Source organism: Lottia gigantea (genome assembly GCF_000327385.1).
Source record: "Lottia gigantea unplaced genomic scaffold LOTGIsca_94, whole genome shotgun sequence".
Classification (NCBI taxonomy): Eukaryota; Metazoa; Mollusca; class Gastropoda; family Lottiidae; genus Lottia; species Lottia gigantea.
In genome coordinates this window covers 738,831-764,002 of record NW_008711065.1, presented here as the reverse complement: position 1 = coordinate 764,002, position 25,172 = coordinate 738,831, and the positions used below count along the sequence as shown (strand labels likewise).

The following is a 25,172-nucleotide window of genomic DNA, read 5'->3' as shown; positions in this document are numbered from 1 at the left end:
AAAAAGAGATTACTACCGAAGACAGTAAATCTACACGACTAACACCTAGTCATTTGGGATCATTCGTTTTATCTCACAGTAAAAAAAATAATGAACAATTTCATTCACGTCATAAATGGATTTTATAAACCNCGAAATATACTATACCGACACCGATAGTTTGTACATTTCATCCAAAAATTGGAAAAAACTAAACAGAGCTGGTTTGGTCTCCGAAAAAGACTATTGCAAAGGTAAAAACGATTACGGTGACGGTGGAATTATATTTGGTTTATATTTAGCACCAAAAGTCAAATACAACATCGTTTTGACTTCTGATGGTGTTTTAAAAGAAAAGAAAACGTTTAAAGGTTATTCTAATGATAAGATAAGTGTAGAAGATTACGTTCAGTTAGCAAGCGGACATGATGTGTCGAACGAATTTAATAAACCATGGGAAAAAAGTTTCACGAATGGAGTAGTTATTCCAAATGATAAACAAATAATGAATAATGTTAAAAGAAAACCACCAAACAGTGAAGGAATTATGTATCCTTACAACGACAAAGATGAGTATAGTTTTGATGAAAACTATGAATTTGATGATTTCGATTATCTTACTATTCAAGAAGAGAATGAAGATTGTTTTAAATGAAGTTGAATGACAATTTCTTCGTTGCCAAAGTCTATGAACCTGTGTTTACCGTCTTTAACTTCCAGATTTATATCTTTGATCATGAAAGAATTGACTGGTAAATAGGTCGTTTGAAACGGTTTCTCTATAATTCTGTATCCGATCGGCACCGTAAAAGTCGGTATGCTGTATATGATTTGGCGTTTGTACTTGTTGAAAAATCCACCGTTGATCAAATTACAGTGAATGTTGATCACATCGATATCGTTCTCGATGTTGGCCTTGTGCGGCGCCAATGTCCATTGCGCGTATATTCGTTTATCGAACCCTAGTAACGCATTCAACGAATTTTCTACGTTGAAATCGACTTGACTGTTATTTCTCAAGATCAGTTTTATTTTGTTCAGATTCAAATTACCTTCGAATTCGATATTGTTTTTGCCGTTCACGCTTCCTGCGTATTCGGATAGGTAATCGTTGATGGCTACGTATTCGTAGCTCCCAGGTAGTAAGCTTATGGTTTTGAACGTAACTCCGTTATCCGTCGATATTTTTAGTTGATTGTTTTTTTCGTTGATGTTTCTAATGGAATTGTAAACGGAGAAATACTTTAATCCCAGTTCGTACTGTTTATTGCGATCGAGTTCATACTCGTAGTCTAGAGACAATTTGATGTCTGGTTTATTCGAGGTGATAACGAACAATTGTTCTTTATTGGACATTTTTAATGACGTTTATATAGTCTTTTTTAGTGATGATTTTTTTCTCCAAAAGCCGTTTTAATATACCATTGACTTCGTTGTATTGTCTGTCCGATCGATGACCTTCTTTCATGGCCGCTAATATTATTTCTAATCTATTAAGCAATTCATTATTGTTGTCGGATAAAAATGTTATACCTTGCCCAGATGTCACCATATCATCGAATTCGTCTATTTCTTGTATGATTGGTGGATAATCTTCTGCATAATCATCTGATTTCTCTTCATCAGGAATAACTTTATTTAAATATGTTTCAACTGTTTTCAATCTTCTTGTTTCGGGTCCTGACTTTCTTATTGCATGTAGAAATTTTGAGTATGCTACTAAATCCTTGTAATCGGCAATATCAACATCCTCCCCATTCATTAAATCTATTAACCCTCTCGTTAATGTAAATATAAAGTCTTTTGTGTCGATTTTGAATAAAAGGGAATTTGGACTAAATATTATTCTAAATCCATTAAACAATAAACCTTGATTATCAACGATTGGTGAAATGCTCTTTGGTAAATCTGGGTCAGGGTTTGAAAAAAGACGTTTTATATCATCTAATGTCTTAATTATAATACCATTATATTCAATCGCTTTGGGGTGTTCTATAGGAGGCGTGGGTTCTAAAGCTAATTTCTTTTTAATATCCTCTTGAGATTTTAATATGGGTTGAAATAGAGTTTGTAGATTTTCCGTTAATCCGAGTTGTTGTAATCTGTTATTTTCAACTTGGGTCTTTATTTTATTCTTAGCTTTGATATATTCTCTATTTCTTATTAAAAAATTATTCCAATCCGTCATCTTTAAAAAAATAAAATTAACATATATCGATCATAACTCTTTCTCCCGCAGGTTTTCTAGTATTTACAAATACATATCCATGATCATCTGGGTTTCTCCATTGAGCTTTACAAACCTTATTAGACAAGTCTAGATCATTAACATTTTTCGTAAGAAAAACTTTTATATCCGTTGGATTGAAAGATGGATTCTTTGATTTAATGAAGTTTTCTATGATATCTTTTATTTCCACCTCTTCTTCGTTTTCTTCGTAATATTGAAATATGTCTTGAACGTCTTTCTTTGGTAAATATTCCAAAGCTTTGAGGAATTGATAATACGATTGCTCTGGTGTTGTTGTGTAGATATACAGAGAATCGAAATCTAAAAGGTTTGGTGTTGTCAACATGTTAAAAGTGAGATGAGTTTTCCCAGAACCGGAACTACCGCATATACACATGAGCTTTGGGTTATTAGGAAATATTTCTGAATGATTAAATTTTTTGCCCATTTTTATTTATTACATTTTCGAACCAAAAATCACCCCGTTGCCTTTATACTTTGAAAGGAAGATTCCCTCGCCCGAACGTATGTTTTTAAAAAATATGGCGTCGTCCTTGTATTTGACCTTCATTTCTCCGGTGTCGATTTTATCTATTAATTTGCTTAATCCCTCTTTAACGGTTTTCTTGGTTTCTTCGCCAAATCTTTGTCCGAATTCTTTAACCGTCCCTAATATATCTCCTACTCCCGAAACTCCTCGTGCTTCTCTTTCCATTGCCAAATTGTGTCTACGTGCTTCGGCGTTTGCAGCGGCTTCAGCTTTCTTATCGTTGACAGCTTTGGCTATCCCAGCAGCTCCACCAGCAGTTGCACCGGCTGCAGCTAAACCAGCAAAGATTAAAGGTAAGAAAGGTAAAAATCCACCTTTTTTAGTTAAATTCTCATCAATTCTTTCCAAGTCTATATCGTCTCTGACTTTGCAATGTTTGTATTTATCGATAATCTTTTGGGTTATATGCACTTTTTTACCGTTGTAAGTTATTAGAGTCGGCGAATTCGTTTCCATAGCTTCTATTATTTTCATAACTAAAGTTTCTGGTTTCATTTTTAAAGGGTGTTTTTTTATTCAATTCTTATCATTCTTCTATCTGATATTTTAATCAAATGTTTTGCTTCTTCCAGCAATAAACAGTAGCCGGTCACATCTCCTTGTGTTTTTTCAATATGAATATTTATGTTTACCCCTGTTTTGAAAAGATCTTCTTGATGAGCTGACAGATCAAAACAAAAGATTGGATGATTGAGTGAAAAATCTGTGTATTCAAACTGAGGCGTATTTCCAAACAATTCGCACATGTTTTTATAGTTTCTGTACAATTCGTTGTAATCTTTTTTGGAAGGATCAATTGTCAAAGGTTGATTGGGATAATTATCGTTGTTCAATCTGACTTGAACTTTGCGATGTGATGGGATCTTGAGTATGGTTCAATGCCACTCTGAAAATGTTGTTGTTGTTTGTCTGAGAGCCTGGCAAGTTTCTGAAACCGACCATTAGATATCTCGCTGGTTTGACGGTGTTGGTAATTGGCCACGTGGTGGATTCTCCCGTTAAAGTCATGCTACCTACCGTGTTACGACGAAGAAAAGCAATTTCGATGTCTTTGGTTAAAGAGTTGAATATTCTCGTTTCCACTTCTACGGAAGGAGTGATTACCGGTATGTAAAGTTGGATATTCGTTATTTCCAATTTAGTTGTTTTCACCAAAGAATATCTTGTTGTCGTTGATTTCTCTTTGCAAATGAATTTTATACGGTAAACCTATGGAAACCTTTCTGTGTTCCAAGAGACCAAATAAAGGATACAACTTCCAATTTACGTAATTATCCCATCTGTTGTTCTCGACGACATTGTTGTATTGAAGCGCTCGTTTTTCAAATCCGTGATTTACTCCGCGAGTCACTCTTTCCAGTGTGTTTCTAGCAACTACCCTTAGTTTTTGGGATACAGAACCGTTTTCAACATTGTGTCAAACTCGCCGGGGTGTTTTATGGTCTCTATCGGATTTGAACCAGCTTCCAAAACCATTTCGCTGAATAAAGACGGAAAGAAGTTGTTTTCTAAAGTCGTGTTGGTTTGTGGAATTCGATTCTGAGTGGCGTCTTTGATTTTGAAATCGCATCGGAAATGGGCATCGGAAAGCAGCAACCAATTGGACAACGAATTAATTTCAAAGGTAACTCTTCCTCCGTCGTTTATTTGGGTCTTTGTCTTTGTCCCTACCGATGGTGAGATGATTACGTAATCCCCTTTCTTCTTGTTGAACGAATATTGAATCGGATCATACAATTGAAAGATTGGATCCAATCTGTAATTTTTGCTTGCCATTTTTATCCAATGATTTTAAACCCTTTTCCTTGTTTTTCTAGGATTTGTCGTTCTAGTCTCTTGTTTCTTAGTTCTCTTATTAGTTGCAGTTCATTAAGTTCGTCAGCTTTTTCACTGCATCGCTTATATTTACTCCTGCTTTTGCCACAGATCCAAGAGCTTGCGCTTTTGAGAAAATGAGGGATTTGTTGTTTGAGACAAAGTTGGCCACTTTGGGGATGAGAGATGTTAGCGCAGAGAAGAAACCGTCTTCTTCGAATTTTTTTTGTTCGTGTTTTAAAATTAAAGACATTTTTAATGCGGTTATTTTTTACTGTATTATTATAGTGATTCTTGTCTGTGGTTTGGGTAATTTATAATGCAGTTTGGGGGAGTTTGTTATAATACAGTTTGGGGAGTCTGTTATAATACATTTTAACAGTTTGGGGAGTCTGTTATAATACATTTTAGCAGTTGTGTCTTTTCGGATATGATGCATTAAAAAAGCTGCGCATTCGCAGAAGTGAAATGCGTCATATCCGAAAAGACATATACTACTGGTCTGACCTGCACCTTCTTGATAACTACTTTAGACAAAGTAACACTTTTTTCCAAATTTATTAAAATAGAGAGTCTAACATAAGCAGAATTGATATTTTACTGTAACAAATCATTTTGTGTATAACAGAAAATACATGTATTCAGGTAGCGAGACAAATCTAGCCCTACCCGTTAACCATAACGATATCACATCCGTATATCACACCCTAAGAACGGATAAGGCTGGTTATAACACCCTAACAACGGATAGGGCTGTTTATCACACCCTAAGAACGGATAAGGCTGGTTATCACACCCTAAGAACGGATAGGGCTGTTTATCACACCCTAAGAACGGATAAGGCTGGTTATCACACCCTAAGAATTGATAGGACTGTTTATCACACCATGGAGATGAACGGATAGGGCTAGATTTGTTCGGCTAATATCTAGAATATCACAAAGCCTCTCGTGATATGACAAAACGAAATGTTGCAGACCAATCTCCACTAAATAAAAGGAATTCAAAAGAGGTTCTCTAACTTTTATATATATATATATCGAGGTGACTTGAAGCATCTCGACATCTCTAGTTCCTGAAATTCCAGGAAGCGGTGCCATATAATAACATACATGGTATAGAAAACCTGTTCTGAACCCCGCTGATATTAAAAGCTAGATAGATTGATACTAAAAATAGCAAAATGTGCCAAGAAGAAGATAAACATTATTTTACAAAAGTTGGAAGAATTTAAAGCAAGTCGTTGTTGATATTAATAGAATAGAATCCGAATTGAAATTTGGACAACAATTCCCTCATCGTAAGTTTTATTTATGACTTGTAATGTCCGGTACCAGAATTATTCTTTTGTTTTTAGTTTTTAAAGATGGATTTTCTTATGTTTTAGTGTCAAATTAAGCAAACTAAATTTATTTGATTAATTGGTGTTTTTAATGAATTATCATGTATTCTTAATCATATCATTATGTTCTTATCGCATATAATTACGAGTTTTAACCATTCTAATCCTGAATATCAATGTATGTTCAGTCTGGATAAACAAAAAAAGACTTTTTGAAGCTCTGAAACTATTAAGATGAAAATAATCGTTGAAATTAAAAATGTCGACAAACGTGTGAACAGAATACGTGTGTATTTTAATCAGGTTGAAAACTGTCATCCAAATTCAATAACTGAAGAAAGAGATACACAATAAAACATGAGATGAGATAAATCATAAAAGCAAGTTTTAAAACAAACGCTGATTGGCAAGAATAGATGTATATATACGAAATGGCAGCCTTTAATGTGGAAGAAAACCACATAATTAGAAAGTTAAACATTATCTAGATGCAAGTTGAGTTATAGAATATTACATATATCAGTGTTTGGAGACCAAAGGTTTTTGGGGTTTGAAAGAGAACCTCCGTCTGTAATGGATCTCCATTTCATTCAGTGTTTCACCAAGAATTCCGAAAACCCCGCCTTCTTCATTATAAAAACTAGCACCTGCCAAAGCGATTACTTTTTATCTGAATTTTAGTGATAAGAAAAATAAGAATAAGCTATAACTTGGAAAGATACTACCTTTTAGAATGGACACAAAATTTAAAATCTCAAACTTGGTCAATAAGAGTATATATTCATCAGTTGAACTTACCAGGTGTCATGACTAAACAATAGAATATGTAAGAAGATATATCTATTAAACTAAATAACTACTGAAACACAGTTCTGAGCATGTTTCAAAATTACTTAGTTTAATGAATTATTACTTAGTTTTATGGATTTATTAGATTATAGAGGGATTCTGTTGTAGAGTTATGACACAAGGTAAGTCCACTGATGAACAAAGATTCATTTTAACCAAGTTTAAATATTTCAATTTTATGTTCATGCTAAGAGGTAGTATATCTTTAAATAATACAATGATAATGTTAATAATTATTACGAATTTTTCTTTGGTTTACGATGGCTGAGCGTATAGATTTTTAATGCAAACAATCACCAACAAATCTGTTTTAAGGCTTTTAGAAGTAAAATATATCGAAACAACAACGTTAATGAGATTATACTGAATTCATGAAAATAAACAGGTTAACTCTTGTACAACTGAAAGTAGGCGTTATCATCTTATCGAGATATACTTCGGCATGGAACACGCCAGCGCGAACCATACAATATCTATTTAAAACTTTTTATTCTAGTGAACATCTACAAGATGACTATTGACATGATCACAGTCTCTTAAAGGAATTTGGCCAATACGAGCATAAAATTATATTCATCAGTAGATATACCTGGTGTCATAAATAATATAAAAGGATCCTTATATAATCCGATAAATCCAAAAAAACTTAGTAATTATCTATAAATATACAATTAACTATTGAAAAACGCTTAATATCAAGATTAATAGTTTCTCAATAGTTACTTAGTTTTACGAATTTTCCAATTTTCTAGATTTTACAGGGATTCTGTTGTAACTTTATGACACCAGGTAAGTTCACTGATGAATATATACTCATATTGACCATTCTTGAGAACTTAAAGTTCATGTCCATTCTAAAACAGTCACTTAATTAAACTAAGTTTACAACTTCGTATCTTGGATGTTTTCTGATATCTGAAATCTATATGGTAGACTAAACTTAGCAGAAAACAACAAAGATAAGAAATAGTAACCTTATATTAATAATATTGCTTAAACAGGGTCCTCCTTCTCAAGATCTTAACTTGCTGTGATTTTTTTGTTATTAATTCAAATTTATTTTCATCCGATCAGATTACTGTACTTCTTAAAATATTGATTTCTTTTTGTAAAGTTTTCGAGAATATTATCGTCTTAATTAGTAAAATAGTTCGATTTAGGCTTCTACAAGGATTCTTTACATTATAAACTTTCACGTTATTTGTAGGAGACCCATACATTGAGCTTTGTTGTGTTAAGCTAGGTAAGCAATAAGCAAATAATCAGACGACTGTATACACGATGACAACAATGGAAACAACTATTGGATGTACAAGAGTTAACCTATAATGTCTATACAACAGATGAATCACTCTGCCAATTCGTCCTGACATTCCTGGGTGGAATTCCTGGTATTAAAAGACATCAGAACCATGCTGAGCTCGTCTCGATCTATTTTACCATCGTGGTTTAAATCACATTTCTTTAGTAAAATTTCTTTGAATTCCTCCATATCTTCGGCATCGTAATCCTGAAATCAGAACAATATTAGATACATATATAGACAAATCATTTGTCAGGCACACCCCCATCTTTACAATGGTCAAGGTATTACGTCTTCATCTTATACCTTGACTGCAATGACCCACTTTCTGGTTTCACGGAGAGTTGGAAATGCAGCAAATTGATCGGATCCTATACCAGCGAATATAGTCTATCTGAGCCCTCGACGAAAAACTATGAAAACTAATTAGGCACGAAATCGAGAGCTCTGATTGGCTGTAATCGCTGCCGTACCATCCAATAAAATTACTGACCGTGAATCTAGAAAGTGGGCCATTGCAGTCAAGGTATAAGATGAAGATGACCAATACTATTGATTAGATAAGGTTTACAATGTTTTTCAAGGCTGCATATAAAAGTAAACTATGAAATATTGTTTTTAAATATTGGTTATTGGTTGAATGTCTTGTTGGGAACATCCTGGCTCTAACCTAGATCGAAAAATCAAGTTACTCTGTGTTTATACCTTGACTGCAATAGTCACTATTCTTGTATCCTCATCTTCACAATATCAAGCTATTACTAACTTAGTACTTCTACCTTGACTTCAATAGCCACCTTTCCTTTCAGACAGGTGTAATCCATTTGTTCAATTCGACTTGAGATAACTCGTCAGATGAATGGTTATTGATTTGACAACAACAATTTTGTTTGTGGAAAGTTGAATTTACAAAGCTTGAAATAGTCAATAATATCAATCAAAATCGACAATTTTTAGATAAATTAATTCTCTTACCTCTTGGACAAGTTCCATTAAATCTTTTAAAAATCCTGTTAATTCTTCATTTTCTATCATATTGTTGTTATCCTGAAACATAATAGATATCATTATCATACGTCTATATAACTTTATAGAGTTTCCACAGAGTTTCTGTGTTCGCTTGGGAGCCGTGTTTGCTCTATGAGTTACACGATGGCTCTATGAGTGAGACGATTGCTCTGTGAGTGAGACGATTGCTCTGTGAGTGAGACGATTGCTCTATGAGTGAGACGATTGCTCTATGAGTTACACGATTGCTCTATGAGTGAGACGATTGCTCTGTGAGTGAGACGATTGCTCTATGAGTTACACGATGGCTCTATGAGTGAGACGATTGTTCTGTGAGTGAGACGATTGCTCTGTGAGTGAGACGATTGCTCTGTGAGTGAGACGATTGCTCTGTGAGTGAAACGATTTCTCTGTGAGTGAGACGATTGCTCTGTGAGTGAGACGATTGCTCTGTGAGTGAGACGATTGATCTGTGAATGAGACGATTGCTCTGTGAGTGAGACGATTGCTCCGTGAGTTAGACGATTGCTCTGTGAGTGAGACGATTGCTCTGTGAGTGAGACGATTGCTCTGTTAATGAGACGATTGCTCTGTGAGTGAGACGATTGCTCTGTTAATGAGACGATTGCTCTGTGAGTGAGACGATTGCTCTGTGAGTTAGACGATTGCTCCGTGAGTTAGACGATTGCTCGCTAACAGGAAGGTTCAGGGTTCAATAAGAAGATATAAGTATGTCGAGATAATACCATTCGGATTTTTCAACCCAGTTTCTCGCTGTCAGTGATGGAGGTCGGAGGGGCTTCCCGGAAAATGTGTCTAGTCGTCTGGGAGGGGGGTGGGCAGTAAACCTAACCCCTGGACAGTTGGAAACTACATGGCTTTATGTCTTCATTGGTTTAATTAGGTACAGGAGAGTATAACAATATAAGTCCAATCGTTTTATTTTTGTGTTCACTAGCCTCCAACACGACAATCATAACCATTGACTGTATTACGGTATCGTGGACAGAGACCCCGTAGAATATATGGTCATGCCTTTATGGATACATTAAGGGATTGAGTTGTCGAGCTACGTGTTTGACAAGCTAACATATTAGAATCAGTGGCTTCCTGTCTGGGCTATATCAATAGAAATATTTAATATGGTTTCAAGACAGTTATCATTGTCATTTTGAATTTAATTGTGTTTGGAACAATGGCAGTTTCCTGCAGTAAGAATGACACACTCCTATCATATTATACTATTAAAATATAGCCAGACATTGTGGCTTCAAATAACACAAAGTAGGACGTAAAACTCCTTTTATTTCATTTTAAATAATACAATATAACCAACATTTGATTATTTTAATAAAGGAAAACAATGTTAGCTTTGGGTACTCTCCGTTCGGTAACAACAATATATAATTGATATTACAAAAACACAGGCCGAGGTGAAATTGCAGCTAAATAGACGACACAAAACAGTAAAAATAAGAGATATTATTTAACATCAGGGCTGTGGGTCATAGCTTTCTGTATCTGTAACACGAAGTTTTTGTCAGTTAGTGTTTTATTATAATAATATTATATTTAAAGACATCCATGATATTTTAGGAAAATACAAGTTGTAAATTATGGACAGTTTTATACATAGACGTTGTTTTACTGTACTTTATTGGCAGGTTGACATTTGTCATTGGACACATATTTTCCGAGAAAAGATATTTCTGTCGGAAGAAATGCTGACTGGCATTAAATCGATTAAATTCGAGATAATTTCCATCTAATTTGTCGGTTTTGTCAATATTTTGAACATTTTCAAATCTACAGTCTCTGATATAAAAAAAGGCAATCAAAAATGTTCTGAAGAAAAATAATTGCTGCATGGTTTATGTAGGTATATTTCTGAACAACCGGGTAGATTGAAAACATAACAGTATTTCCGGAACAGTTCACTTTATTGTCTAGGTAGTTTAGATAGTCATGAACACAACGTTAATAAAAAAAAAGTGGATTGCCATCACCCCCGACTACCCCTCACTAAAAAAGTCGACCAATATCATCATTGCAAATAAACATCACACTCCATTGTCCCTCTGAATATAATACCTGTCGATCAAGTATGTTTGTCTATGGGCCTGCGTTAGACCGAGTTTCAAAGTTTCAATTACTATTTATTCTCCCTCAAAATAAAGTGGACTGCTCTTGATTAATTTTAGAATTTTAGCCAGATCTGTAAAATATCGCTTGCTCGACAACGGTAGGTGCAGGAATGTCAAGTCATGAGTGACTTCAGTCAGATATGTTCATGAACGCACGAATGTGCATAAATATGGGGAATACTCGAATATACCCTAAAATAAATTAGACTCCTCGATTTGTTTGACATTGCCACTGGATGTGTATTATTCGAATTTATCATTGTCTAACTTGAGACTAAATTATTGTATTTTCTCAAAGGTTTTCTCTGATAATTCAAAAAAAAAAAGAAAAATTCTGTCTGTTGAATTTTTCTATTTAAGTAATTACTCCATTATTTATTTTCAAAAATGAATCAAGGAGTTTTGATTGTGATTCTAGATTAATGTTTGGGACTTATGTATGTGTCTTTTGTGTTTATATGTTACATTTATTAATACGTCTCATACCTTTGAATTTGTGTAGATAAAAGAATTCTATCAGTCTGCCCTACTGTGAGACCTGTCATTGTTGAATTACCTGAAGCCGACCGGCATTTGTTTATCAGGATAAATTATAACAGTCCTTCATTTAATACGATTTATACATACATATATATATATTATTCAACAATAACAAGTCTCAATATAAATAGAAATATTAAAACAGAACTTTTTAAACATCTTGTTACTCAGAATTTCAACCGATCTTCAGATAGTATTGAGTACTATTTTAACAGTGGTATTTCTATATCACTCTACAATTGATGTATTGAGTACTATTTTAACAGTGGTATTTCTATATCACTCTACAATTGATGTATTGAGCACTATTTTCACAGTGGTATTTCTATATCACTCTACAATTGATGTATTGAGTACTATCTTAACAGTGGTATTTCTATATCACTCTACAATTGATGTATTGAGTACTATTTTAACAGTGGTATTTCTATATCACTCTACAATTGATGTATTGAGTACTATTTTAACAGTGGTATTTCTATATCACTCTACAATTGATGTATTGAGTACTATTTTAACAGTGGTATTTCTATATCGCTCTACAATTGATGTATTGAGCACTATTTTAACAATGGTATTTCTATATCTCTACAATTGATGTATCGAGCACTATTTTAACAGTGGCATTTCTATATTGCTCTACAATTGATGTATTGAGTACTATTTTAACAGTGGTATTTCTATATCACTCTACAATTGATGTATTGAGTACTATTTTAACAGTGGTATTTCTATATCACTCTACAATTGATGTATTGAGTACTATTTTAACAGTGGTATTTCTATATCACTCTACAATTGATGTATTGAGTACTATTTTAACAGTGGTATTTCTATATCACTCTACAATTGATGTATTGAGTACTATTTTAACAGTGGTATTTCTATATCACTCTACAATTGATGTATTGAGCACTATTTTAACAATGGTATTTCTATATCACTCTACAATTGATGTATTGAATACTATTTTAACAGTGGTATTTCTATATCACTCTACAATTGATGTATTGAGTACTATTTTAACAGTGGTATTTCTATATCGCTCTATAATTGATGTATTGAGCACTATTTTAACAGTGAAAATATTGTATTATTGTATTTAATAATTATGTATATTAGAAAGAGACTGAAGCACATGTAACAAGGCCAGTAGATCTCTTAATAATGAGACAAGCTGAAGACTTCTATTTTCAACCTATACTGTATCAAACTAAATTATTGCTATAGTCTATATCCAATGTTTTATCAATAATCTTATTAAAATTGATTCCCCGTGTTTTAAGCTGATTTTCATCTCACATTTTATCCACCGACAGATTTGTCACTTTGAAAAACTGTGCTGGTATTTGAGATTGAGAGCACTGTAATATTTTGTCTGCTGTTAAGATATAAATGATAATTGAGCACCATTATGAGTCTGATATGGCGGATAATGACCATTAAATTAGAATCAATTAGAGTCGAATTTTAATAACGTCTCGCTCCTTAGGTGATTTTACACCATAAATATGCATGGCCGGTTACAGATAAGAAATAATATACATAGAGGCGGCCAGGTTAACCATTGTATTTACCTTCCATGGTATACCATACAAATACGTGGCGGAAAGGTGGTGGAGAATGAATGGTTGGCTGTCAAGAGGTTAAAGTCCGACTCTGGCCCCAATTTTTATCATTTTACATAGGGAAAGAATAGAATACGACTCCCTCCTGTGTTCACTGCTCGGTCCCCTCAACTAATGTTTCCTAGATACGCCATTGTCCAAATATAGGTAGCCCATATAACATTACTGACGATGGTTGGATATCCAGAATGCTGCCGGTGGTAATATAAAATGATACTTACTCTATCGTATAGTTTGAATACCCGGTTGATATCTTCATACGTTAACTGTTTACCACTCTGAAAAAAGGAATTTCTCAATTTTAACATACTTTCTGTCGCGGCCTCTGATTGGCTGTGTTTGGTAGTATACAATCCAATCAAATCGCTGTATTTACCAGCTTCCATGATACAAAAGGTAGCTATTCGTAATAGCTTGACAAGGTGAAGATGTAGCTCTACAAAGTAAAACACTATTTCATTTGGACTGTAAATTGGGTGGTTGTTTGTATTCCATTTGGACTATTTACGGTAATTAGTAAGAACACTTGAAATGACGTTAGGAGCAACCGTTTGGTACTTAATGATATGGTAATCAGGCCATTAGGTATAAGAGAAAATATCTGGCTAGAGAAGACAGTATACAGACCTCTTTATTACTGGTATTATTTATTTAATTTACACAATAAATATATGGAAATTGACAAGTCAATAGAACATCGTGAGAAGAGTAGTCTAATCATTTTCTATAAATATTACTTAGAGAAAGACCAAGATATTACAGTCCTCCAATCTTCCTGTCTCAATTTCCATTTTCTAAATGAAATAGCTCTTAATATCATAACAATAGTTAGCCCAAAACATAATTCAGATCACAAGACAATCAATACTTTCATAACCGACTAAGAGGTTTTCTCTTGGACATCGGACCAAGTGTGACTTTCTGCTGGATCTGATATTATTTTTGACACTACAATTGACATACTAAACTTGTTGATAAGCTTGTTGATGATGACACCTTTAATAGACTTGACTTTACAAGAAACACCAACAAACTTTAAAATGTGAAAGGATTTTCATCAACTTAAAAAAATTGACACAAAAACCCCTTTTAGTGCCTCCATTTCCGTCCAACCTTATCTACTATTATGTAAACAAAATTTGTGTGCACACCAATAGGCCATTGACTGCTGGTTGACATGCATGATCTCAAAAGCGTTCTTCAACATCTTGCAGTTTTTACTGCTTTAATAATTAAACATCAAGGAAGGAATTCATGGATTGTTTATTTGATATTTCTATCTCAGCTGAGTTCCAGTTATGACTGAACGAGTTTCGGACTAAGTTATATATTTACTGGTAAAGTAATGGAGGTGGTTAATGTTGTGTTTCTAACAAATAGACAAGATTGAATTCGACGGGGTTAATTTAGAAATAATATTTGGAGGTAATAAGTTTGTTTCTGGTATTAGATTAGCTACAGGGTACTAATGTGTTTATTATATAGTATATTACAATCAGAGTGGGTCTAGAATATAATATATTATAACATAGCAAAATACAGTTAGTATAGAACAGACTAGGTCCGCGGAAATGACATTAATTTAAAGGGTGTACCAGCTTTATAAAAACAGGAATTGTGACTAATTGGCCAATAAAATATGAATTTAGATATTATAAATATTTAGAAATCACATTAGATTAATATTCTTTAAACGGTTTGACAGCCTGTTGCTCTGTACCTGATAGGGATAATAATGAGAACGTTAATCTCAACCTGTCCATGCGGAACCCATGCCGAACCTAGAGACGTCCAGGATAAATAAGCTCTAACTTACCTTAAACACTGGTCTACACAAGAAGTTTTCTTTTACTGGAAGCAGCCTGCAATATATAGAGTTGATATATGATTGAAAGAGTTCGGTCTAATTGATGTAGGCCTTAGGTGGTTGATGCGGAAGATGACCAACACACCATGGTGTAGACTCGTGGTCTCTAATTGTGGGAAAAAGGGATAATCTTCTGTATTAGTATGCGAACGCAATTGTCTACAAACACTGCCATCCGTCTGATAGCTAACTCGTAGTCAAAACACTGTCATCCGCGTGATAGCTAACTCGTAGGCGAACCATTGTCATCCGCTTGATAGCTAACTCGTAGGCAAGACAATGCCATCCGCTTGATAGCTAACTCGTAGGCAAGACAAAGCCATCCGTTTGATAGCTAACTCATAGGCGAACCACTGTAATCCGCTTGATGACTAACTCGTAGACAAGGAATGATAGCTAACTCGTAGGCGAGCCACTGTCATCCGCTTGATAGCTAACTCGTAGGCAAGACAATGCCATCCGCTTGATAACTAACTCGTAGGCAAACCACTGTAATCCGCTTGATAGCTAACTCGTAGGCGAACCACTGTAATCCGCTTGATAGCTAACTCGTAGGCGAACCACTGTAATCCGCTTGATAGCTAACTCGTAGGCGAACCACTGTCATCCGCTTGATTGTTATCCCGTACGCGATTGACATAATTTACTCGTACCTAGTTATTTGGTAATGCTATATATATGTCAGGTCTAAGAATAAGAGATTATACTCTACATCAAATTGAGTACAATAATGAGGTCTGGTATTTCCAATGCCCTTTCCTAACAGACTATGTTAAGAGTGCTTAAATATATGAAAACAATGGGAAATAAAAACAAAAAAGGTAGATTAATATATAGGCAATTCTTTTACTATGTACAATGATAAGAAAGTCAAAAACTAGATCAACTCCAAAAACTGCGAAGAGTAAAATTTCGCCAACCCTCGTGTCCTGCTGGTAGTGCTATTCGTTGGTAAAAATTCCCATAATAGAAACTTTTCGCAAAAGAGGAGGATGAAGTCATCAGTCAGATTATAGTATAAAAAAAGGTTGACCATGCCAATGAAGCAGTTTGAAACCTTCGTTCAACTCCGTAAGTAACCCTTAGCCTACCAGTTGACTGTGTGGGGCTAGGTGACACCCCAGAATATCTGGAAATGTCTTGATAGATTCATTATTGGTTCAACTTTGTAAAGACTCCAAAATTTTGACTATTGACATGATGAAAATTCTCCAAAAATGATCTGCTTAAATGTGCCGCAGCAACTACCATAAAATGTGACCCTTTGAGGCTGGTCCTTACCGTGACGATATCACCTCTGTATATTACGTGGGGTAGGGTCGGATTTGTCTCATTAGGGTTGAGCATAGTCCGAAACATCTGCCTCTATTCCAGCCTCTGATGGATATTTTGACAGTTGTCGGCTGAAGTAGAGTTGAGAATAAATAGGCCCTTTGAACTGTTTGCTCCGCAGATGCGAGATCATTTTCGTTAAAAACAATTTTGATGGAACCGGAAACGCGACAAGAATGGTTCAGGGGGGAAATGACTAAACTACAAAAATATTCATCTTTCAAATATATGTGGGCTTTGCAGATCTGAGGTATCTAAATGAGTGTAAAAAACTCTCACCTGCGGAGATGCGGAAAAACCCATTTAACAGGTCCAATGTTTTCTGTCTCTACACCGTCCGACATCTGCCCTATTAGTTATCAGAGGATGGTGCACACAACTGGGTTGCCATTTTAAAATCGAATATGATATTGAATCTAATATTAATAACTTACTTGGCCATTTCACTAAGTTGTAATTTGGCGTCTTTGTTTCGGTCAAAAAGTTGTAACTGAAAAAAACAAAGTGAAAACATTTCAACCTTTAAAACTAAAAATAAGTCTCCTTCTCTTTGGTGGAAAAAACAATGATTAATGTCGCCAATGTTTTTTTATTCTGTTGAAAACTTAATTGATATTCGAGAAAAACAAATTTTACATCTTTTGACACTGTTTTTCATCACATGGTGTTTTTCAAATATCATTCCATCGATTTTGTGACAAAAACAAGTACAGTTTACATTCTTCTTTGTGTGAACTTTTGCAGTGTAAATAGATTTTGATATTCCTCCAGCCGAGACTTCCACATGTTTTACACATGTCAGTTTCATTGCTTGCATATATAAACCAAATACTAACAATCCGAACAGCAAAACGAAACCGGAATTGACAAAACATTGGTTGCGGCTCATGAACTATTCACATGAGGAAGTATATCAATTATTAGTGAGTAAGTATTTCATAATTAAAAGTGGTATCAGGTGTCTAGACCAACATGGAAAGGAATTATACACATGTCAGTCTCTTCTGCTTGCATGAATGACGAGGAAAGACGAGGAAAGACGAGGAAAGGCAAGAAGTTCTGTTTTATTTTATCGCGGATGTCCAGGTTTGGAATAATATATGGAAATAGGCAAAACATTGGTTATATAACACGGTGGATCTTCTTAAAGATATAAATGAATAAGAAAAAAATGAAATGAATTGAATGGAGTTTTACGTCCTACTTCTCTACATGTATAAGTGGCAGAGTAGCTGAGGCAGAAAGAAAGAATATACAATTTTCTTTACGGAGATAACACCTTAAAGCCTTTCTACCAGCTGATCATAGGCCAAACCTCCTAGCGCTGTCCTTTCCCGGATTATGTGGTCGACTGACACTGAGATCAATATTATATTAAAATCCTACCATAGTATCAGCATATTCTATCAGCTTCTCTTCACTCACATCAATATCTTTTTTACAATTCTTTAGTAAGTCCTTTAAAAATAACTGAAAAATACAAAATAAGAGGGAATTAATAGCTGTACAATCACAATCACTATCATTACTAAAGTCGAGATAGGACACTTGTGAACATCCAGATACCATTTAAAACGTAACAAAACAATATCTATGTTTGATTATATCAAATAGAACAGATCGAAGCTGTTAGGATTCCAGTTATGCCGATATGACATAGAGTGAGCATATCCTGCCTTGCAGATGATTGTCACCAAGTTAGGCTGCCAATGAATACTGTTGTTTACTAAGTGAAATGTGAAATATTATAATTTTTATGACAAGAAATACCAATTCTTGCTGATTAAAAAGACAAATAAATAATTATTAATGTCTATAAAAATGTTAAAAACCGGAAAATGTTTGTAGTTGATGATGGAACAGGCTTCCAATAAGACAAAAAGCAGAAAGTGGGCGTGGCAGGTAACATTTGTTAATAAGCCAATTTCCGAAGGTTTAAGTGCATACATTACGTCTATATATGCATGTATGGCATAGCGTGAGACAACAACATGTTTTTTGTAACGTTATGTTTTAATATTTCTACATTACTTCCTATATAGGATTGGTACGATATGTTAGAACCATAAGACCCAATATGATTAACATGCAAAGTTTGTTTCGTTTTTTCTTCTGCGGGTGACTCCACTTCGACATACCGTAAAAATGACATTTTCCTAATTCCTAATTTATATTTTTTGTTTCCTTTTGATGACCCTGGTTAGGATTTTTTAACCATGAAATGAGCTTCAGTCAATTCTAAAAGTCTTTTAATTTGACAAATATATTAAAATAGTGAATCTTGTAAACTTTCAACCGGATTCCGTCTCGACGAAGCTGCCTTTTAACTTCAGATCAGGATGTAGGCTAATCGCCAGGGAATATAACCTGACGTGGTTTCAATACTATTTTAATATCGGAGATAAAATAATTACTGGTTGAAAAGATGACAGACGTAGTGGGAGAGAATGACAACTTCTAAATTACGCAATTATGATGAATTTGTTTCTCTTTTTGTTAATATTAACATATATTGTTAAGTACTTGGAATAAATAAACCATGTACTAACGATCAGAACCGCAAAACGAAACCCGAAATGCAAAACAACATATTGGCGAAACATTGATAGCAGCTAATAAGCTTTTCACATGAGGCAGTATATCAATCATTCTTTTTTCTTGTTTTCATTAATGTAAATATCAAGTTGAGGAAGTTATCAAAATCATTTGGTGACTTGAAAACATTCATCATGTAGTTTTGACTCAGCTTTTGAAATTTGATATAAATATAATAATAATAATAATAATAATAGTATTACTCAAGAATCATTAAACAAGAAAGTTTTTAGGTTTTCTTGACGATGTCGATAGATTTTGAAAATCGCAGGTCTGATGGTAAATTGTTCCATATATATATAATACAATATCTATACTGTTAATGAGTAGAGTCTGAAATTCTATTGTACGTTTTTATCGATTGTAGGGGAACTGGGTGCCGGGGTTTATGTCTGAAAAGTAATACTGGTAGAAATAAGAGTGTTACCTTTAATTCATCTGCCTCGATATAACCACTGTTATCTTTATCATACTGTCTCCAGACCTGTAACAATATTATACTGGTTATATACTGATAACAGGGCAATAACTCTTGTCAACATTATACTGGTTATATACTGATAACAGGGCAATAACTCTTGTCAACATTATACTGGTTATATACTGATAGCAAGGGCAATAACTCTTGTCAACATTATACTGGTTATATACTGATAGCAAGGTCAATAACTCTTGTCAACATTATACTGGTTATATACTGATAGCAAGGGCAATAACTCTTGTCAATATTATACTGGTTATATACTGATAGCAAGGGCAATAACTCTTGTCAACATTATACTGGTTATATACTGATAGCAAGGGCAATAACTCTTGTCAACATTATAATGGTTATATACTGATAACAGGGCAATAACTATTGTCAACATTATACTGGTTATATACTGATAGCAAGGGCAATAACTCTTGTCAACATTATACTGGTTATATACTGATAGCAAGGGCAATAACTCTTGTCAATATAATAGTTACATCTGTAAAGAGTCGTGTTGACTAGCAAGGCATTGAGGATAAAGAAAAAGATTCCAGTTGGCATACCTTCATAAACTCTACACTGGAATCGAGTGGATTGTCTCGCCTAAATAACAACAGAAAGTTTTCTTCCATGGGTAACAACTGTGCTAACTGAAATCAGATGGAAAACGAGATGGTAAACAATTTGAAACATGAAGGTCTCTCGAGCCAGACAACGTCTAGTCTTTGAAACATGAGTATTTCTTCAAAACTTTCATCCTAACCAACCACTCCAGTTGAACTGTCGTTTTCAAAATTTGTAGGTCAATTTCAGTGGCAATATATTCTAAAATGCTGAATATTGAGAAGTTATGTCGAAACCCTTGGTAGCGTGTTTATGAGTTAGGGTGTGGGTAGATTGGAAGGAGGTGTGTAGTCGACCCTCCTGAAACCCATTCCTCTTAAGGACTCTTAAAGGGACAGGTAGGCCATTTTTGGACCAATCATACCTTAGTCTCCGAAACTGGAAATTTGTAGCTAAGCCAATCCGTAAAAGTGTTCACAGCTCACCGTTGAAATTTGAGCCTTAAAATCCATGTGTGTCCAGAATTATCTGTGTTTGAAATGACGACTCGTCAGTTTAAGATACTCTATGATATATAGAGTTGTCATATATGGACGTATATGAGTAAAATTCCTAGTTGAAGATATTTTTACATGAATTATGTGATTTTCGTACATTTCTAGTACTTCTGAAGACTATTTACATATATTCAACCCCCCAAAATGGCGCACCTGTCCATGCAGATTATATTTCCTGACACTTTCTAAATTCGATTAGGTACTTACTTCTGCAATGTCGATTCGACCATCTTGATTTTCATCAAACGCGTTCATCACCAAAGCTTTGGCATCTTCTAGAGCAGTTTGAGACACAACCTGAAACAACAAATTGAGAGTCAAAATGAGAGTATGTTAATTAATATTTAATACACGAGGTTAGTGGTATTAGACACCTTATACAACCCTGGTATAACGAGATAACCAGTGTATAATTCAATGTTTCGGATCTTTGTAAAACTGTTATCGTAAATTCACAATTTCGTTGTTTAAGAGCAATGTTATCAAATTTTGAATCATGTTCATATTGTGCACGATAAAGTGCATTACATCTTCTTGATTTTTATCCAAATTTCGTTGGGACAGGGTAGTAACGTCAGTATGTCTGGGACTATCAGTTGGAAGCGTTGAGTTGAAGGAAATCAAGAGATTGGTACTTAAGACTGTAAACCTTTCAACAACTATTATAGCAGAGTCCATGACAATCCCGTAGTTTTTACCAGTATGTCGTGTTAAACTGTTAAATAATAAATATCGTGAAGACATTGACATTCTCTTCCTTTCTTTCATCGCCTTGTTTTTATTCATTTGATCTTTGTCTATGATGTTTTAAAGTGTGGTATTGTAATGGATACGACACGCTTTCACTGCGTCTATTAGCAGCGTAACATATATAATAATCTTCTGGAGTCGTTATAAAAGGTAATAGGTAACGGATATACCTAGTCTCGCATTAATACAATATCTTATAAACAGCAATATAATTGATAAACAGTGTAATGTATTTAGTTTTGCCAGAATCCATTTCAGAGAGTCCACATAGCTAATAATGTTTATTTGGTATTTTAGTTTGTCAACTCGACAACCCTTTTCAGAGAGTCCACATAGCTAATAATGCTTATTTGGTATTGTTGTTTACTCGACAACTCGGCTAATAATGTTCATTTGGTATTTGATATCCTTTTCAGAGAGTCTATATAGCTAATAATGTTTATTGTGTATTTTAAATACTTCTCGAGAAATGAAACTGATTATTTTCATGAATATTGGTTCATTTTAAAATTTATGTGTTTCTATCCTCGTTAACTTGACTAATATCGTGAAATAATGTTTAATATGAACAAATGATTTACTAGTTATTGTGGAATACAGAGTTTTATTTTACATTAAAACCAGTTATGAGAGATCTCCTGTTGTTTCTGCCTCTAGCCATCTCTTCAACACATCAATTCACGACCAATAACTTGTCATTGTATCCTTACTGCCGTCAGCTAACTTCTGATTGTCGGTGAACAACTGGTCCAGGTAATATCAGAGATGTAGAAACTAGGGCATATATTCGTTCAAATGTCATAACGTTCTACTAATGATTTGTCAATAGGCTATACCATGAGATCTGCAATGCGGGATTTCTGTCAAGACAGCGGCAATAGGAATGAAAGTGTTATATCATAATGATGCAATCGAGAATCGATTGAGAAAAACAGACATCACCATGCACCATGCCAAGACAGCAGCAAACACCTACGTTTCTTTCAAGGGATCTTTGTGTTCGGTCTATTACACACGACAGGATGAAACCGGGTTTGAAAAATCTAAACATATTATCTCGATTTGTACAGAGATTGAACCCTGGACCTCCAGGTTAGCATCTAAATAGTTTAATCATTCGAGATGTAAAGACTGTAATATAAACTCAATGAAGGGAGGGAAATAACACAGCAGCAATCACAGGACAATATTCAATGATTCACTATTCGATTCTTTTAAACCAGACAATAATTCCGTCCCTAAAGACACTCTTCACCAAACATGAAACGTGTTAGTCAGCGATAATTCTCTGGTCGCGAATCGGAAATCAAAAGTTTACAATTGAAATCAATTCAGTTTAATGTTCATTTTCAGTCCAGTTGTAATGTGGAAATAAAATCAAATGTCGATTACGTCCCCTAGAGACAGAGTGTCGTGTATTCAGCCTGTATTTAGTGTATATTAAAGAGAATCTATTCCATGTTCAACTGTAATTAGAAATACTAATGATAACTGGTAATGGTTATTAGTAATGGTAATTAATCCTCTCGTGGAAATATCAGATTCAACAACAACTTGAAAGTAATGCGTACTTTTAGACCTGCTTCTACCCTCAGAGGTCCACATTAATAGTTATCTCATCAACGCTCAATTTTTATGGTAAAAGTTAAACCATTAAAGTTGATAACAACTTGAAGGTGAGACGTACTTTTGGCCTGCCTCTCTTTTCGGAGGTACAAATATATCGTACATGTTTAATAGAAGTTGGTTAAGGTTTGAATTGAATTGAATTTGGTAAAATAGTATTTCATGATGACAATGTAAATTGTAGAAACGTTGTGTATGAAAAACTGAGAACGATATTTTAAACCTGCTTGCTGTCCTCGGTGGTTCAGGGGTCTACCCAACATGTCTTAACCACACCCCCATTCAGTGACGGAGCCTAGTTTACTTCCGAGAAGGGGCGAGATACCTGAGGTTGCCCGAATTTCTAACCTAGTTATGATATTTTTGCCCGAAAAACATGCCCCCCACCCCCTTGGCTCCGCCACTGCCCCCATTCGTATTACTTCCTCAGTTAAAAAGACCATGTCAATATCCGTATTCGTGATACCAACGCTCTATCGCAATAGTTATGGAAAGTCATTACAGTTGAAAGAACTTAAAGGTGATGTGATCGCTTCTATCGCCAGTCTGACCAACGCTCCGCGGCAATTAATGGTTAATCTCTGAAAGGTTGTATACTTGTTCAGTACTATCACACCACGTAGTGAAGTTTACTAATACTGTAGTTTTCTACGGTATGTACGACAATAAAACTCAGACTGTTCTATTTCTTCAATAATAATTTGGTTACATGGCAAGATGATTTCTGGACCAAATCTAATATTAAGTACAAGAGAACTATATATAACATAACACAATAATAAAGATCATAATATAACCATTCTAAAACACACGAACACATGCAGCAACACATAACTTTCAAGACAATCAAATAAATAAATAAATCGAAATCGAGTGAAAGGGTTTGTTTTATTATCTGAATATGGCTTCGATTTTTTTTTAAAAGAATGATTTTATCGCAGAACAAAATGAAATAGTTAACATTCCAATAGCGACATCTTGTATATAGGTTCAATGATTCGTTGTTATAATCGATCACCGTGAGGGGGTGGCTCGACTGGTATGCGGGTCGGTCTGACTTTCTCGGGTTCATTCGATAGAGTCAGGTTTCTCAGCGCTCTCGGTGACACATGTACGGTACTCATTGAATTTAATAAAATCCGTACAAGCAAAACAATTCCAGTAACCAAAAATCTCATAAAAAGGCATGACAAAATCGGCAGCAAGAATAAAGTAGTGAACTCCTCAAATGAAGACTACCATTAGGTAACCCTAACCCTAGCATGAGCTGCTTCGCGTGCTTGTATCTTGTCGGGCATAAATGGCATCTTGTAGAAGCAGCTTGATGCTGTGTGCTGAAAAGAATTTCTAGCATTGCACACTAGATGTCGTGGCCCTTGATTAGCGCCCTTAACAGACTAGTATGAATGACATACAGCTCCTTTGTGGGTAGATGAATCATTTGAGAGTGTTTCAAACTACTGTCAGATAAAGTAGATACTCAGAATGAAATGAAACTTTCTGTGATGCGATGTTCTTTTTTTGAGGGTACTTGCCCTTAATATAATTTGTTTAGCAAACACACCTCAAAAACACCTCCCCCATCTCCCCCACCACCCTGCACCACCTCACCCACCACCCTCCACCACTCTTCCCCCAGAACCACTCTTTTATTACGCTTGAGTGTTAAATAGAAAAAATAACAAGTAGTAAAGAAAGATACGGTTAGCAGACAGTATTTGTTAACAATAATCACCTGTATTTTAATATTTTAATAGTTTTACTGTTATTGTCTCCATAATATTGATTGTATTATCTTATCTGATTATATAACACTTGAAAACAATCTAACAGTTATAATATTCATGTTTCTATAAACCATACATTAAATACTGACTTCCATTTTCTTAATTAACACGCAGTGGAAAAGGATTTTACTTATGATACCGTACCCTTGTAACACAAAAATGAGATAACTCTTATAGCACCCTTTGTTGTTTCATGCCCATTATGACAGGCACAAAGAGACATTCCCCCAT

The 25,172-nt window shown here is 34.6% G+C and overlaps 3 protein-coding genes across 3 annotated transcripts in view; 1 reads left to right on the top strand and 2 right to left on the bottom strand.

The window, feature by feature from the left end:
* Positions 1–115: 115 nt before the first annotated feature.
* Positions 116–634, top strand: LOTGIDRAFT_170182 (hypothetical protein; the record flags this gene model as incomplete). Its single annotated transcript, XM_009068813.1, has 1 exon — positions 116–634. One exon carries the CDS (start codon positions 116–118, stop codon positions 632–634), a length of 519 nt encoding a protein of 172 aa, XP_009067061.1.
* Positions 635–2,183: 1,549 nt separating this feature from the next.
* Positions 2,184–3,254, bottom strand: LOTGIDRAFT_170181 (hypothetical protein; the record flags this gene model as incomplete). Its single annotated transcript, XM_009068812.1, has 2 exons — positions 2,184–2,632; positions 2,681–3,254. The coding sequence occupies 2 exons, from the start codon at positions 3,252–3,254 to the stop codon at positions 2,184–2,186; spliced, it is 1,023 nt and encodes a 340-aa protein (XP_009067060.1).
* A 4,859-nt stretch (positions 3,255–8,113) lies between these two features.
* The window catches only part of LOTGIDRAFT_134987 (hypothetical protein), a gene marked incomplete at both ends in the record, with an annotated part of 39,991 nt that continues 22,932 nt past the window's right edge, over positions 8,114–25,172 (bottom strand). The window contains 9 exons of the mRNA XM_009068811.1: positions 8,114–8,275; positions 9,044–9,115; positions 13,610–13,666; positions 15,205–15,250; positions 17,022–17,077; positions 17,974–18,057; positions 19,610–19,666; positions 20,221–20,307; positions 20,986–21,075. Coding sequence (XP_009067059.1) covers positions 8,114–8,275; positions 9,044–9,115; positions 13,610–13,666; positions 15,205–15,250; positions 17,022–17,077; positions 17,974–18,057; positions 19,610–19,666; positions 20,221–20,307; positions 20,986–21,075 — 711 coding nt within the window. The remainder of the gene's footprint in view (positions 8,276–9,043; positions 9,116–13,609; positions 13,667–15,204; positions 15,251–17,021; positions 17,078–17,973; positions 18,058–19,609; positions 19,667–20,220; positions 20,308–20,985; positions 21,076–25,172) is intronic.